We start from the raw sequence: 14,963 nt of genomic DNA, 5'->3' as shown, positions 1-14,963 counted from the left end.
GTTGATTCCTTTTAGCTTGCTGTGTACCAGATAAAATGGTAAATGGTGCATTTATATAGCGCCTTTATCCAAAGCGCTTTACATAGATTGTGCATTACATTCACCCATTCACACACACATTCATACACCGATTGCGGCGGAAGCCATGCAAGGTACCAACCAGCACATCGGGAGCAATTGGGGGTTCAGTGTCTTGCCCAAGGACACTTCGACATGTAGACAGGAGGAGCCGGGATTCGAACCGCCGACCCATGGATCATTGGACGACCTGCTCTACCTCTTGAGCCACAGTCGCCCTTAAGAGTTTTGTTTTTGGCCCAGGCCGTAGCGTAACGGTCTGGGCACCGGACTGGTAATCAAGTCGCAGTGTGCCGCGGGTTCGACTCCCGGACCCGACACGGCCTTTACTGCATGTCATCCCCCCATCTCTCTCCCGTTTCCTGTCAGCCTACTGTCTGTCCCTTCAAAAATCAATAAAAGGCGTAAGCCGCAAAAAAATATCTTAAAAAAAAAAAAAAAAAGAGTTTTGTTTTTTCTGTAGGCCGAGTTTCGCGATTATTATTTTTTTGGCAGAAGAAAAAAAACTAACAATAACAATAGAAGATCAAGTCCTTTCAGGACTCCTTGGTCCTTTAAATAAAAAAAGATCATAGAAATAAATATACAATAAAGAGAGTTCCACCGTGTTCAGTTTGGAACATACAGACACAGGTTTGTGTTTCCACCGCATTGTGTTGGACGGAACAATTGTCATTGTTTGATGCCTAGCTGAATGGTTAGAGAGCCTGTCTGGAGAGAAGGAGTCTCCTGAGGTTTGAATCTCAGTAAGAGATGCTGAGAGGTGGCTCACCATCAGGTGGGATGAGATGTTGATCCATCATTTCTTGATCTTTCTGCTGTTCCTTCGTCTGGAATGTGGTCTCGGTTGTTGTTGTTGTTGTCGTCTGTTGTCGTTGGTTGCCATGGCTGCTAGTTCCCACCTGATGTCGTGTGGGAGTTCTGATTGGTCCAGAGCGTACTGAATAACTTCTAGCTTACATAACGTCTTAAGGCGAGGACTCAAGTCTAAGATGAACAGCTCATCAGAGAAGGTGTCATCTCCTTTGTATCCTCCAAAGAGGATGATACGATCTCCCACAATGCAACAGCACATACCCTGCATTGGACATGGTCCTTTCCCCTTGGGCTCAACCTTCTTCCAGGAGAAGGTCTCTGGACTGAATTTCCACACATCATTGAAGTTCTGGTTATTGTTCCAGCCACCAAATATGTACAGCTCTCCATTGTAGATAAATGCTGAATGCCAACAGCGTCCTTCTGGTAGAAGTTGTGCAGAAGGTGTGTCCAGCCAGACGTTGGTCTCTGTGTCAAACACTCTGATGCTGTTGTTGACCTCCTGGTATTGCTTCATGCCCCCGAATACAAACATCTTGGTACCAATGATGGTAGCAGAGTGAGCTGATGAATCAGGAGGTGGAGTTCCTCTGGTGTTAATTAAAGTCCAGACCATTGTGCTGGTGTCCAACTTGTACATGTCATTAGTGCATCTAGTCAGCTTGTTGCATCCTCCATGGATAAACATGACCTTCTCCAACACACAGGCTGAGTGGTAGAACCTCTCCTCTGGAACAGTCCCAGAAACCCTGGGTTGGAACCATCTGTGGGCGTCAACATCAAATGCATAAAGCACATTGCAGTAAGGATAGCCTCCCCAGATGTAGACTGTATCTTCAACCAACACAGCTGTGTGGTCCCCGCGCATGGATGGAACCTCAAGGTCACCGTCTCCTCTTCCTGGTTCAGGAAGAGGAGGTAACCTCACTGGAGTTACCTCCAGTGAGGAGGCTCACTGGAGGTAACTTCTTCCAGCATAAAGACACTGTGTTGAAGACATGGACCTCTATCTGTCCCATATTGTTGAAGGTCCCTCCATCATCCCAGCCTCCAAAGGAATACAGTTTGTTCCTCACTGCTACAGCAGCATGATGGGCTCGCTTTGGTCCTCCTGCTTTGGAAACGGTCCAAGACAACATCACCCTGTCTGTCTGTCTGTCTGTCTGTCTGTCTGTCTGTCTGTCTGTCTGTCTGTCTGTCTGTCTGTCTGTCTGTCTGTCTGTCTGTCTGTCTGTCTGTCTGTCTGTCTGTCTGTCTGTCTGTCTGTCTGTCTGTCTGTCTGTCTGTCTGTCTGTCTTTCTTCACTCTCTCGACTAATTTTCAACACGGTGCATCCTCTTATATCTTCTGGTGTGACATCACACGCGACACAAACCGTTGCCATGCACGCCTTAACGACGCCAATTAGTGCAGACAGTCCACTGAGCAACTCAAGGTGAGGCTGAATGACAAGCATTTTGCATTCTAGCTCTTTGAGGGGAGCTAGCGCCCCCTATGGCCAGCTTGGTGTGTTTGTGTGTTCTCAGGGACGGCCTTGGGAATCTGGAGGCCCGTTTCAAGACCAAATATGAGGCCCCCATATACCTATGACATCATTATTTTGTTGAGGCCCCCCCTGAGGGTGGAGGCCCGTTTCAATTGAAACTGGTGAAACATACTTAAGGCCTCCCATGGACATGGCACAAGACGTATAGGTACTATATATGTTATGTGTGTTAGACATGGCACAAGACATATAGGTACTATATATGTTATGTGTGTTAGACATGGCACAAGACATATAGGTACTATATATGTTATGTGTGTTAGACATGGCACAAGACGTATAGGTACTATGTATGTTATGTGTGTTAGACATGGTACAAGACGTATAGGTACTATATATGTTATGTGTGTTAGACATGGCACAAGACGTATAGGTACTATGTTATGTGTGTTAGACATGGCACAAGACGTATAGGTACTATATATGTTATGTGTGTTAGACATGGCACAAGACGTATAGGTACTATGTTATGTGTGTTAGACATGGCACAAGACGTATAGGTACTATGTTATGTGTGTTAGACATGGTACAAGACGTATAGGTACTATATATGTTATGTGTGTTAGACATGGTACAAGACGTATAGGTACTATATATGTTATGTGTGTTAGACATGGCACAAGACGTATAGGTACTATGTTATGTGTGTTAGACATGGTACAAGACGTATAGGTACTATGTTATGTGTGTTAGACATGGTACAAGACGTATAGGTACTATATATGTTATGTGTGTTAGACATGGCACAAGACGTATAGGTACTATGTTATGTGTGTTAGACATGGTACAAGACGTATAGGTACTATATATGTTATGTGTGTTAGACATGGCACAAGACGTATAGGTACTATATATGTTATGTGTGTTAGACATGGTACAAGACGTATAGGTACTATGTTATGTGTGTTAGACATGGCACAAGACGTATAGGTACTATATATGTTATGTGTGTTAGACATGGTACAAGACGTATATGTACTATATATGTTATGTGTGTTAGACATGGCACAAGACGTATAGGTACTATGTTATGTGTGTTAGACATGGTACAAGACGTATAGGTACTATGTTATGTGTGTTAGACATGGCACAAGACGTATAGGTACTATATATGTTATGTGTGTTAGACATGGCACAAGACGTATAGGTACTATATATGTTATGTGTGTTAGACATGGTACAAGACGTATAGGTACTATATATGTTATGTGTGTTAGACATGGCACAAGACGTATAGGTACTATATATGTTATGTGTGTTAGACATGGTACAAGACGTATAGGTACTATATATGTTATGTGTGTTAGACATGGCACAAGACATATAGGTACTATATATGTTATGTGTGTTAGACATGGTACAAGACGTATAGGTACTATATATGTTATGTGTGTTAGACATGGTACAAGACGTATAGGTACTATATATGTTATGTGTGTTAGACATGGTACAAGACGTATAGGTACTATATATGTTATGTGTGTTAGACATGGTACAAGACGTATAGGTACTATATATGTTATGTGTGTTAGACATGGTACAAGACGTATAGGTACTATATATGTTATGTGTGTTAGACATGGCACAAGACGTATAGGTACTATATATGTTATGTGTGTTAGACATGGCACAAGACGTATAGGTACTATATATGTTATGTGTGTTAGACATGGCACAAGACGTATAGGTACTATATATGTTATGTGTGTTAGACATGGTACAAGACGTATAGGTACTATATATGTTATGTGTGTTAGACATGGTACAAGACGTATAGGTACTATGTTATGTGTGTTAGACATGGTACAAGACGTATAGGTACTATGTTATGTGTGTTAGACATGGTACAAGACGTATAGGTACTATATATGTTATGTGTGTTAGACATGGCACAAGACGTATAGGTACTATGTATGTTATGTGTGTTAGACATGGCACAAGACGTATAGGTACTATGTATGTTATGTGTGTTAGACATGGCACAAGACGTATAGGTACTATGTATGTTATGTGTGTTAGACATGGTACAAGACGTATAGGTACTATATATGTTATGTGTGTTAGACATGGCACAAGACGTATAGGTACTATGTATGTTATGTGTGTTAGACATGGTACAAGACGTATAGGTACTATGTTATGTGTGTTAGACATGGCACAAGACGTATATATGTTATGTGTGTTAGACATGGTACAAGACGTATATATGTTATGTGTGTTAGACATGGCACAAGACGTATATATGTTATGTGTGTTAGACATGGCACAAGACGTATATATGTTATGTGTGTTAGACATGGTACAAGACGTATAGGTACTATATATGTTATGTGTGTTAGACATGGTACAAGACTTATAGGTACTATGTTATGTGTGTTGTTGTTAAAGGACTCAGGAGGACCTCCAGGCCTTGGTAGAAGCACACATTCACATTGCCAGTCGCTGTGAGAACAAAATGGAGGCGCTGGAGTACATCGCAGGTGAATCCCTCTAGTGTTAGTGAAACAGACCTCAGCTGCAAATCTATTACTACTATCTACCAACGATGGCTCATCTACAAGCTCACAACACGTTGCACTGTCGCGACACGTTAAGGCAGGGGAGCATTTGATTAGGGGTGCATGCAACAGTTATAGTACTTCACCCATTTTCAACCTATATTCATAATATAATTGGTCTGTGTCTCAGATGAGGACTGTTTCTCATGTTGATTCGTTGATATAAATGTAAAACAAAATAAGAGGGAAACGAAAAGAAAAACTTGATTAACCGAAAAAGTTATATATATATAAAAATCCGATATATATTCGATAGCTGCAGCCCTACATTTTATGTAAATTTGAATATGCTTAACCCATTCTGAACGGGCACCCATTTTGATGTTGGCATCATGTCGTGCTTTAGCTATTGAAAAATAGCAGATCTACAAGCTCATATCGCGCCACCGAGTGGCGCGATATGAGCTTGTAGGTCTGCTATTTTTGAAAAATCGAAAGAACGACTGACATTTTTTAGAATCTGATCTCGGGTCAGAATGGGTTCATCAGACCAGTGTGTGTCCAGTGGAAACCTCGTATGGATCTGATCTCAGGTCAGAATGGCTTAACCCAGTTCCTTTGTGTTCCCAGTCAATGTGGTGCACGGCGGCCATGTGTCAGACCCTGCTGACCTGGAGGAGGTGGCCAGTGTTGTGAAGGCCTGTCTTAACACTGCGTCTCCACTCTGTGGCAGTGGCCCGCATGTCCTCGGGAACATCATCAACGTTCCTGCTGGACACTTTGCTTCTTCTGGCTGTTTTGGCAAGACAATTAGTTCTGTTATGATTTCTCAATTCTTTCCTAGTTGTATGTCAGCATGGCAAGAAATCATAAAACTATAAGATGTGTCAATGCCATAGTGTGGATATTCTGCATGTTCTGTTTAACCCATTCTGACCTGAGATCAGATACTAAAAGTGTCTTCGATTTTTCAAAAATAGCAGACCTACAAGCTCGTATCGCGCCACTCGGTGGCGCGATATGAGCTTGTAGATCTGCTATTTTTAAATAGCTAAAGCACGACATGATGCTGACACCAAAATGGGTGCCCGGTCAGAATGGGTTAACCACTTTGAACCTGATCGCTGTCTTTTCTTTTTTGTCTCGCGTGGCCAGACTATATCACTGCATGGATATTAGGACATATTTGTGTCTGGCCACGTAAGGCTACTATTTTTTTGGCCTATCATTTTAAGTGACTATTTTCACAAGTGTTCACAAATAGTGCAAATGGCAGATCTATAAGCTCACAACACGTCTGATCACTGTTCTTGCACGAACACTGTTTTTGCATGAATACTGTTGTACAATGACGTACATACATGTATAAGGGCTTAAGTTGTTAAATATTACATTTTAGACAGGGATCATAGTCACTGAATTGTTTTCTATTCACAGATGTGTCAGGATTGCTGCAGGGACTGGAGCAGTATACTCGAGACTTGGCTTACGTCAGTGAGCCCTTAATGTTGGGCTTCGGCGCTGATCTGGCTGCTGAGATAATCAAAGTCAATGGCCACGCTCTGAACAACTTGCTGCAGGATTCTCAGATACCACGAGGCAAAGTCGGAGGCCGCGGCAATGAGCGGAACTACCATGCGATGCTGCCGGACTACGGTCAATCCAGAGAACGACTGCAAGCTCTTAAAAGCACGCTTGCAACCAAAGACACCCGTACAGTAACAAGTGACGGATTAACCGTTCCACACGGCCCCGTGCGGGACTTTCTCCTGGCTGAGTGGGATGGTCTGACTGACCTGGTTTCCTCACTGATCTCACAGCTCAAGCAGCCCAATCAGCACAGCAAGCCAACCACTTCTTCCCTCCTCGCTGTCGCAGATCTGTTCCGATTAGAAAGGAGAGCCGAGTTGCTCAGGGCTTATCTTTGGGACGAGGTCTGCAAAGATACACCTACCGCCTACCGTCTGTCCGCCTTCAGCAACGCCAGAGGCTTTTTGGTGGCTGTGAGGAGAGAGGCTGCTCAAGCTCAACGCAAAGACGTCAGTAATGTAGGCCTGCATTTCCAGGTAAACCAAGACCTTTTTTTTTCCCAAAGGTAATTAAGTTAAATTAAATCCCAACATTCTAACGGCAAACTGTCGTACTATTCATTAATTCCACAGTCGTCATAGATTTCTTTTTTTTTCTTTCAAATAACTCCATTTAAGCTTGTCTTGAAATTGTATTTGGCAAAAAGTGATGTGGTTTTCCCAGTCCTATCATCACACTGAAATGGTTTTGGATTTGACTTCATTTCATAGGTGAGGGTATAGAGGAGAATAATGCCTAATTTATACCTTGTTGCTCACTCGTTTTATGCACTGAAAATAGCTATTCTACAAACTCACAACGCAAGCTTGTAGATTGTGTGTCACCACCAGCTCACAGCTATGTATAAATCAGGCCTAATCCTCCACCTTGCTCCTACTTTACACTTTGAACTTTGAACGCCTTCCTGTGCAATAGCATAGGAAGTAAAACTGTTTTTACCAGTGGTTACTGCTACTGCTACTGTCACATAAGCTGACTCACGCGCTGAACCAGCCGCATCGATAAAAAAACATTTAAGAATACAACAGCCGGCCCAGGCCGTAGCGTAACGGTCTGGGCACCGGACTGGTGATCCAGTCGCAGTGTGCCGCGGATTCGACTCCCGGACCCGACACGGCCTTTACCGCATGTCATCCCCCCATCTCTCTCCCGTTTCCTGTCAGCCTACTTTCTATCCCTTAAAAAATCAATAAAGGCGTAAGCCGCAAAAAAATATATCTTAAAAAAAAAAGAAGAATACAACAGCCATTGTTTGCTGTACAGCTAATGTGTGTGTCCTGGTCTTCCCACCCCAGGTCCTGAGTGTTTTCTCACCCCCAGCCTCTCCTCTGACTCAGGGCGGCGTGTATTTGTGTGGCCTGGAGCTAAGGGGGGCGCTGTGGGACACGCGGCTGGGTGCTCTGCAGGACACGCCCTCCCCTCAGCCCTGTGCGCTGCCCTTGCTCTGTGTCAGGCCTGGTGCGGCCGGGGACACACACACTGCCCTTTACAGTCACCAGCGTGAAGCCTCACAGTCACACGTCCCCAAAACTGATGCCACCCAAGTGTTCGATGCCCCTCAGCTGCCAGTCTACCACTGTCCTCTGTATCTGGACCGGCAGGGTGGCGACAGTGGAGAACGGGGACTGGCAGACGCCGATGTCGTCGCCAGCGTTCCCCTTGCAGCTACGCTGAACCCTGTGTTGTGTTGTCTGAGAAGAGTGAGGCTGGTCAGTACACTCTGACCACTCTTTGACTGACTGGGTCTGCTCCTGCCTGCATTGTACTGTGACATCCTGAGTGTTCATTTAACTCTGATCATTTGCAAATTCATGTAACCAAATGGACCCCTTTCCCTTACATTTGAACAGTGTTGTAGTGTACCCTTGTAGCTTGTTCTGTAGATCGACTATAGTAACTAAGTATAGGGTTGAAGTTGTTAAACGTGAAGTATGTTAATCATAATATATTCTATGTGGATTCAAATGTGTCTTATCTTCTCCAGTTGGCACAGATTTTATTTGTTAGTTGTTCCTAACGTGTATTAAGGCAGCATGATATAATTTTTTTTAAATAATATAAAACATTTCTCCGATTTTTTTTTTTAACATTCATAAACATTTCCATACTTTTTTCTTTCCATAATGTATTTCTCCATTAAAATGATACGATCTTCTTTTTATTTTACTTTAAATTATAGTAATCATTTAATCAGCATTCTAGTTCAGTGATTAAGTGACATTTTAATATGAATGTAAAAGAAGTGTGCAATGGGTAGACAATAAAGCACACCATGCAGCCTTTTTGTGGTTGAATTATTTTCTCCCTTCTGTGTTTAATTAAATAGTTGTCAACATTCATTGACCAAAGAGAAAATGTGAACACCCATGAATGCAAAATATTATACTGTTGTTCTCTTATACAGTTAAACAGTGTAATGGAAAGCACTTTATCAAATTATATATGACATTATTTTGTAAAAAAAAGAAAATGCATATAGCGGTAGTCTGTTATTTATCAATCCAGGTCTGCCTGTAAAGAGCTCGGTACAAGTGTACAAGTGTAACAGTTTTGTTTGGGCGTGTAGCCTACATGTAGTTTTTTCAATGCAAAAGTGTAATTTTAAATAAAATCTAACACTCAACAGGATTTGTACACCAGAGAGGGTTGCTGAGGTGGTTGTACAACTTGTACTGTACCGTAGCTAGATGACTGCCTTAAGGCCTACTGTATTCATATTCCAATTTTAGGTGATAAGGTGACCACTATTTCCGAGTATTTCTGACTTTCGGTGGTCACCTTATCACCTGAAACTGGATTATTGCGAACGCAGTGATTGCGAATGCAATGAGCACTAACTATGAGACCCTGCAGATCATGTCTGTCTGTGTGTCTGTCTGTCTGTCTGTCCCGCTGTTACACCACCCGCCCGCCACCAGAGGGCGCAGCTGTATCACACAAAACACACGCACGCACTCACACACACACACACACACACACACACACACACACACACAACTTAACTTAAAAAAAACTTAACTTAAAAATAAAATCTTAAAAAAACACAAAAAAACTTAACTTAAAAAAAATACTTTAAAAACACTTAACTTCTAAAAACTTAACTTAAAAATAAAATCTTAAAAACTTAAAAAAACACAAAAAAACTTAACTTAAAAATAAAATCTTAAAAAAACACAAAAAAGAGAACTTTAAAAAAGTATGTAATTTATTCTAATTGTTATTGCCATTTACGAGCTGCGTTCGCTTCCCGCGTTTGCGCGTCTTACTTGTGAATAGGCCTTTATCAGATGATTGCTGAGTGTATAACGGAGGTCTTCTGGCATGTGGTCCTCTCTAGGTAACATGGACAGACATCACTATGAAACATTCGAGAAGTTTGGCAACAACACATTCTTGATGCACCTGGACAATGGTAGGGGGTGAGTATCATCATTCTGTCTCTCTCTCTCTCTCTCTCTGTGTCTCTTTCTCGCTCTCGCTGGCTGGCTGTCTGTCTATCTCAGAGATAATTCAAAAAAAGATTTTGCATACTCCAAATAGTTTAAAGGTATATTCAGTGATTTCACTCAAAAAACCTTAGGTTTCGTTTTTGGCTGTGGGACCCAGCCTTTCGTCCAATCAGGATAGAGAGTCAAAAACGAAACCTAAGGTTTTTTGACCCCCAGGGGTTAACTGGGGACAGGGAGGAACTCCTTATATGGCCAGCACACTCTATAGTAGGGAGGAATATCGCAACAAAACAAAAAAATAAGTGATATTTGAATTAAGTGAAATCACTGAATATACCTTTAATATCTAACTATAAATGCACCAAGTCTGTACGTCTGTACGTACGTCTGTACTCTGTACGTCTGTATTCTGTACGTAACTCGAGAACCGTTCGCCCCACCAACTTCAAATTCGACACACGTGTTCCACCCCACCACAGGGGGTGCAGTGCCCGGTGTCAAGTTGGTCGGACCCACGGTTGTCCAGAACCGCCCCAAAAAGACAGGTCCCCTGCCCAGTGTCCATATATGGAGCTGGCCTTGTTCTGGTAGGCCAGTGCCCAACGGGCACCGCTGTAGAGGCTCCAATGGGCAAAATAATATAGGCTAAAGGCTACTAATTATTATTATTATTTATTTATTTTTATTTTTTTAAGATATTTTTTTGCGGCTTACGCCTTTTATTGATTTTTGAAGGGACAGACAGTAGGCTGACAGGAAACGGGAGAGAGATGGGGGGATGACATGCAGTAAAGGCCGTGTCGGGTCCGGGAGTCGAACCCGCGGCACACTGCGACTGGATTACCAGTCCATTATTTTAATAATATCGTGGAGCAAGGCAGCCGGCCTCTGGCGGGTGATATATTTTTTATTTATTAAAGTATTATATAATAACATAAAATACCATAAAATGCCATAGCAACCATAACAATAACAGCTCAGCGAAAGTCCATAACTAGAGTGAGAATTATACCATACTGCTCATACAGTACAATGCCGGGGGCGGCGGTGGCTCAGGGGTAGAGTGCCTGGATGGTAACCGTAAGGTTGCCAGTTCGAACCCGGGCTCCCCCAGAGTTACTGTCGAAGTGTCCTTGAGCAAGACACTGAACCCCTAATTGCTCCCGATGTGCTAGTTGGTGCCTTGCATGGTTTCCGCTGCCATCGGTGTATGAATGTGTGTGTGAATGGGTGAATGTAATGCACAATCTCTGTAAAGCGCCTTGGATAAAGGCGCTATATAAATGCACCATTTACCATTTAATGCCCATACGCAAGAAATTATGCCACATATATGCATGTCACATATAGGCTGTGGCCTGACAGTGTGTCGTGTGTTTGAGTCCCGTTCATGACGACCTTTGCTGCATGTCTCTCCCCCTTTCCTGTCTTCACTTGATACGTATCAATAAAGGCAGTTTTAAGCCTAAAACAAATCTTTAGAGAATATATTCTATCATATATTTACCACGGAGTAAATTAACAAAAGTTTGGTGGTGGTTTGTTATCTCAAGATAACAAATGATTAATTCGTGGCCACGAAATAATAATTTGTTATCTTGAGATTACAAATAAATAAAAAAATTAAGATTCGGGGGGCTCCGTATTAAGGCCTATTCATAGTCTGGATTTCCGGTGGTGAGGTGACCACCGGAACTGAAATAACGTTGAGCGGTGCTGAGTAAAAACAGAGAGAAGGGCTGGAGCGGTGGCGGTGGTTTGCTCTTCACCGCGGCTCGTGACGTCATGTTGTAGTTTGGTGGTCACCTAACCACCGAAAAACCAGAGCCTTTAATGTCCTTAATATTGTGGGGTATTCAGAAAAGTAAAATCTTCAGTCAAAAACATAAAAGAAATAAAAGAAAAAGTCCAAATCGTACAGTTTTGGTGGAATGACTCATATAACCTGAACATCTCTGAACAATCACTTCACCCATGCTATGGATACCCCACATGTTATTAGTATCTTATCATTGCCTACTATGATACTGTACTATGAGGTCCTGTCCGTCCACACTGTGTTTTCATGGTTATGCATAATGTTCTGTTTATCTTCTGTGATGAGCTGTCACCCCGTACAGTTACAGTACATGCAAATGTATCTGGCAATAAAGGGATTTCTGATTCACAATTATGATTTGTGTGTGTTCTCACTGTAGGTTTGGACGCCACTCTAAAGATGAGCCTTCTATCCTTGTACCTCTAGAGCAATGTTGCAGGTAAAATACAAATGTGGTTAATCACTTAGTTAATCCCTATAGCGTGCCTGTTCTGGGGGGCGTTGCATCAATCATGGCGCGTTGCGATTGTGAGGTTGTACGTCAGCCATTTTTGCCAAAGATATTCAGTGTAGGTTGAAAACAGGAGGGTCACTTGTATAGAGCTCTGGGGGACTCCGGTCAACTAAGTATAGAGGGTTTAACCCATTCTGACCTGAGATCAGATTCATACGAGGTTTCCACTGGACACACACTGGTCTGATTAACCCATTCTGACCTGAGATCAGATTCTAAAAATGTCAGTCGTTCTTCGATTATTCAAAAATAGCAGACCTACAAGCTCGTATCGCGCCACTCGGTGGCGCGATATGAGCTTGTAGATCTGCTATTTTTCAATAGCTAAAGCACGACATGATGCCAACACCAAAATGGGTGCCCGGTCAGAATGGGTTTAAGCATGAAGAATGTTAATCATATTATTCCTCTATGCAGACTTAAACATGTCTGAACAGTAGCTTCTTCAGATGGCACATTTGAGTGTAGATGGTGTCACACTTGCCTACTGTGCGTAGTATGAAAACCGGGAAAATATAGAGAAATAACCTCCAGGCAGTCCGTGATGCAGAGATGCTGTTCGTCTTTATTCACCAAAACAAAAGTATTTACGTTGATACTGGACAGGAGGCCCTAGCTCCTTCCACCTCCACAGTCCTAATACTGGACAGGAGGCCCTAGCTCCTTCCACCTCCACAGTCCTAATACTGGACAGGAGGCCCTAGCTCCTTCTAGCTCCTTCTAGCTCCTTCTAGCTCCTTCCACCTCCACAGTCCTGGGAGGACTCCCTACATATAAAGGCTAAGCCCCTCCCACTGGAACATACCACCCTGAATTGATTCCACAATTATACCAGTACTTCATAATGTCCAGGGACAACACATATTATTCATCACATTATTATTATTATACATCACTTATTTTTCAATCAATTAACCATATCATCAATGAGAAAACAGGGTGCTCTAAACAAACCCTCATACTGTTGGTATGTTCCCCACACCCCACAGCTGATAGTTCCTCCCTACTATGGAGACAACAAGCAATTAGCAATCAAGCATCAACCCAATACATCCCAAAATATTATAATTCTCTGCAACATACACAATAAATAATAATTCAAACTTTAGCCATTCAGTCTCAGTGGCTCAGGCTGAACTGCCACAGATGGTTTTATCACAAATGTGTATCAATGCAGTTTAATATATAATACAGCAAGTAAGCCTCGCTGGCCCACAGGACAGAAGCTTATCTCGTGTTTCTGTAGCGTGAGTGATTGGCAAGTCCACCCCCTGGACATGACACTTGCTACTGTAGTATGTCGCAGCGACACGAACCCCGGCCTCTCAATCTCAGACCAGACACTATATGAGCTGGTATAAAATATACTGTATAACTTTAAGTGCATCCAGAGAAAACTGTCATTTTCGCATCACTCTCCCGCCTTCATTCACCCCATCTGTCCCATCTTCCAGAATCCGCCGCTCTACTTGGCTGCGTCTCCGTCTCCTTTCGCAGCCTCAGTACCGTCTCAGTGATGTCATGCGGGAGTCGTTGTCCAAAGACCCTCTGACCGGCGTGGCTCCGCTGCTCTCAGAGGCCCACCTTGCTGCTCTCGACCGTCGATTGGCAACGGTGGTCGAAACCGTCCGCCATTGCCAAGAGCAACGGAGCAGGAAGGGCAAGGGCGATGAGGTCATCTACGATGACATCAACTCCACCGAAGGCATGGTCACTCCTGCTGCGTAGCATGTACTGTAGGCCTACATGTTGCACCACAGCCACTTGTATTATCATATCCTGGAGAGACAGCATGTGCTGCTGTGTAACCCAGTATTAGACCAGTCTTCCAAATATTGTTATCGAGATTTCACAAAGATTTGTGACCTGCTGTACTAAAATCTGTCAGATGTTTGATGTTTGAACTTGATTAGAAACGGGAATTATGCATCTAACTGTGGTTCTATCAATTCTAGATATCCCTCATAGCACTGCATTCTTCATCTAACTGCGGTTCTATGAATTCTAGATAGCCCTCATAGCACTGCATTCTTCATCTAACTGCGGTTCTATGAATTCTAGATAGCCCTCATAGCACTGCATTCTTCATCTAACTGCGGTTCTATGAATTCTAGATATCCCTCATAGCACTGCATTCTTCATCTAACTGCGGTTCTATGAATTCTAGATATCCCTCACAGCACTGCATTCTTCATCTAACTGCGGTTCTATGAATTCTAGATAGCCCTCACAGCACTGCATTCTTCCGATCTCGTGCAGCCGGTGAGGTGTCATTATACCAACAAAGACCTGGGATGACATGCAGGGCCTACACCCCCCCCCCCCCCATATGAAACGCCCACAGTCATCCCAAAGAATCTTCTTCTGGACAGTGGACACCCTATATAGGCCTTAATTGTCGTCACAGGTTACATTGATTGGTTACATAATTACTCGAACCGTGCATTCACGAGATGGAAGCATCCAGTTAGAGGCACTGCAGCTCGATCTGGCTTTCAGGAAGACTGAAATAGATCTAAAGAGTATAGGGTAGCAGGTCAGGAGCTCAAATGTTTTACAATAATCGTGCATGCATTTGACATGAATACAGGTCTTGGCAGGTCTTGTGGAATAAATAAAAATCACACTTGTATGAAATGAGCGGTGCCCGTTT

The 14,963-nt window shown here is 42.9% G+C and overlaps 2 protein-coding genes across 2 annotated transcripts in view; both read left to right on the top strand.

Annotated features, from left to right (window-relative positions):
• Positions 1-8,554, top strand: part of dnhd1 (dynein heavy chain domain 1) — a gene marked incomplete at its 5' end in the record, with an annotated part of 43,517 nt that extends 34,963 nt beyond the window's left edge. The window contains 4 exons of the mRNA XM_083765534.1: positions 4,829-4,920; positions 5,569-5,739; positions 6,376-7,004; positions 7,824-8,554. Of these exons, the coding sequence (XP_083621660.1) occupies positions 4,829-4,920; positions 5,569-5,739; positions 6,376-7,004; positions 7,824-8,252 (1,321 nt within the window). The 3' untranslated portion in view covers positions 8,253-8,554. The remainder of the gene's footprint in view (positions 1-4,828; positions 4,921-5,568; positions 5,740-6,375; positions 7,005-7,823) is intronic.
• fam20cl (family with sequence similarity 20 member C, like) overlaps positions 1-14,038 on the top strand; it is a gene marked incomplete at both ends in the record, with an annotated part of 56,261 nt that extends 42,223 nt beyond the window's left edge. Inside the window, 3 exons of the mRNA XM_083765619.1 lie at positions 9,866-9,947; positions 12,176-12,235; positions 13,765-14,038. Coding sequence (XP_083621745.1) covers positions 9,866-9,947; positions 12,176-12,235; positions 13,765-14,038 — 416 coding nt within the window. The remainder of the gene's footprint in view (positions 1-9,865; positions 9,948-12,175; positions 12,236-13,764) is intronic.
• Positions 14,039-14,963: the final 925 nt, after the last annotated feature.

This window comes from Protomyctophum parallelum (genome assembly GCF_964188405.1).
Source record: "Protomyctophum parallelum genome assembly, chromosome: 5".
NCBI lineage: Eukaryota > Metazoa > Chordata > Actinopteri > Myctophiformes > Myctophidae > Protomyctophum > Protomyctophum parallelum.
This window is presented reverse-complemented; position numbering and strand designations above follow the sequence as displayed.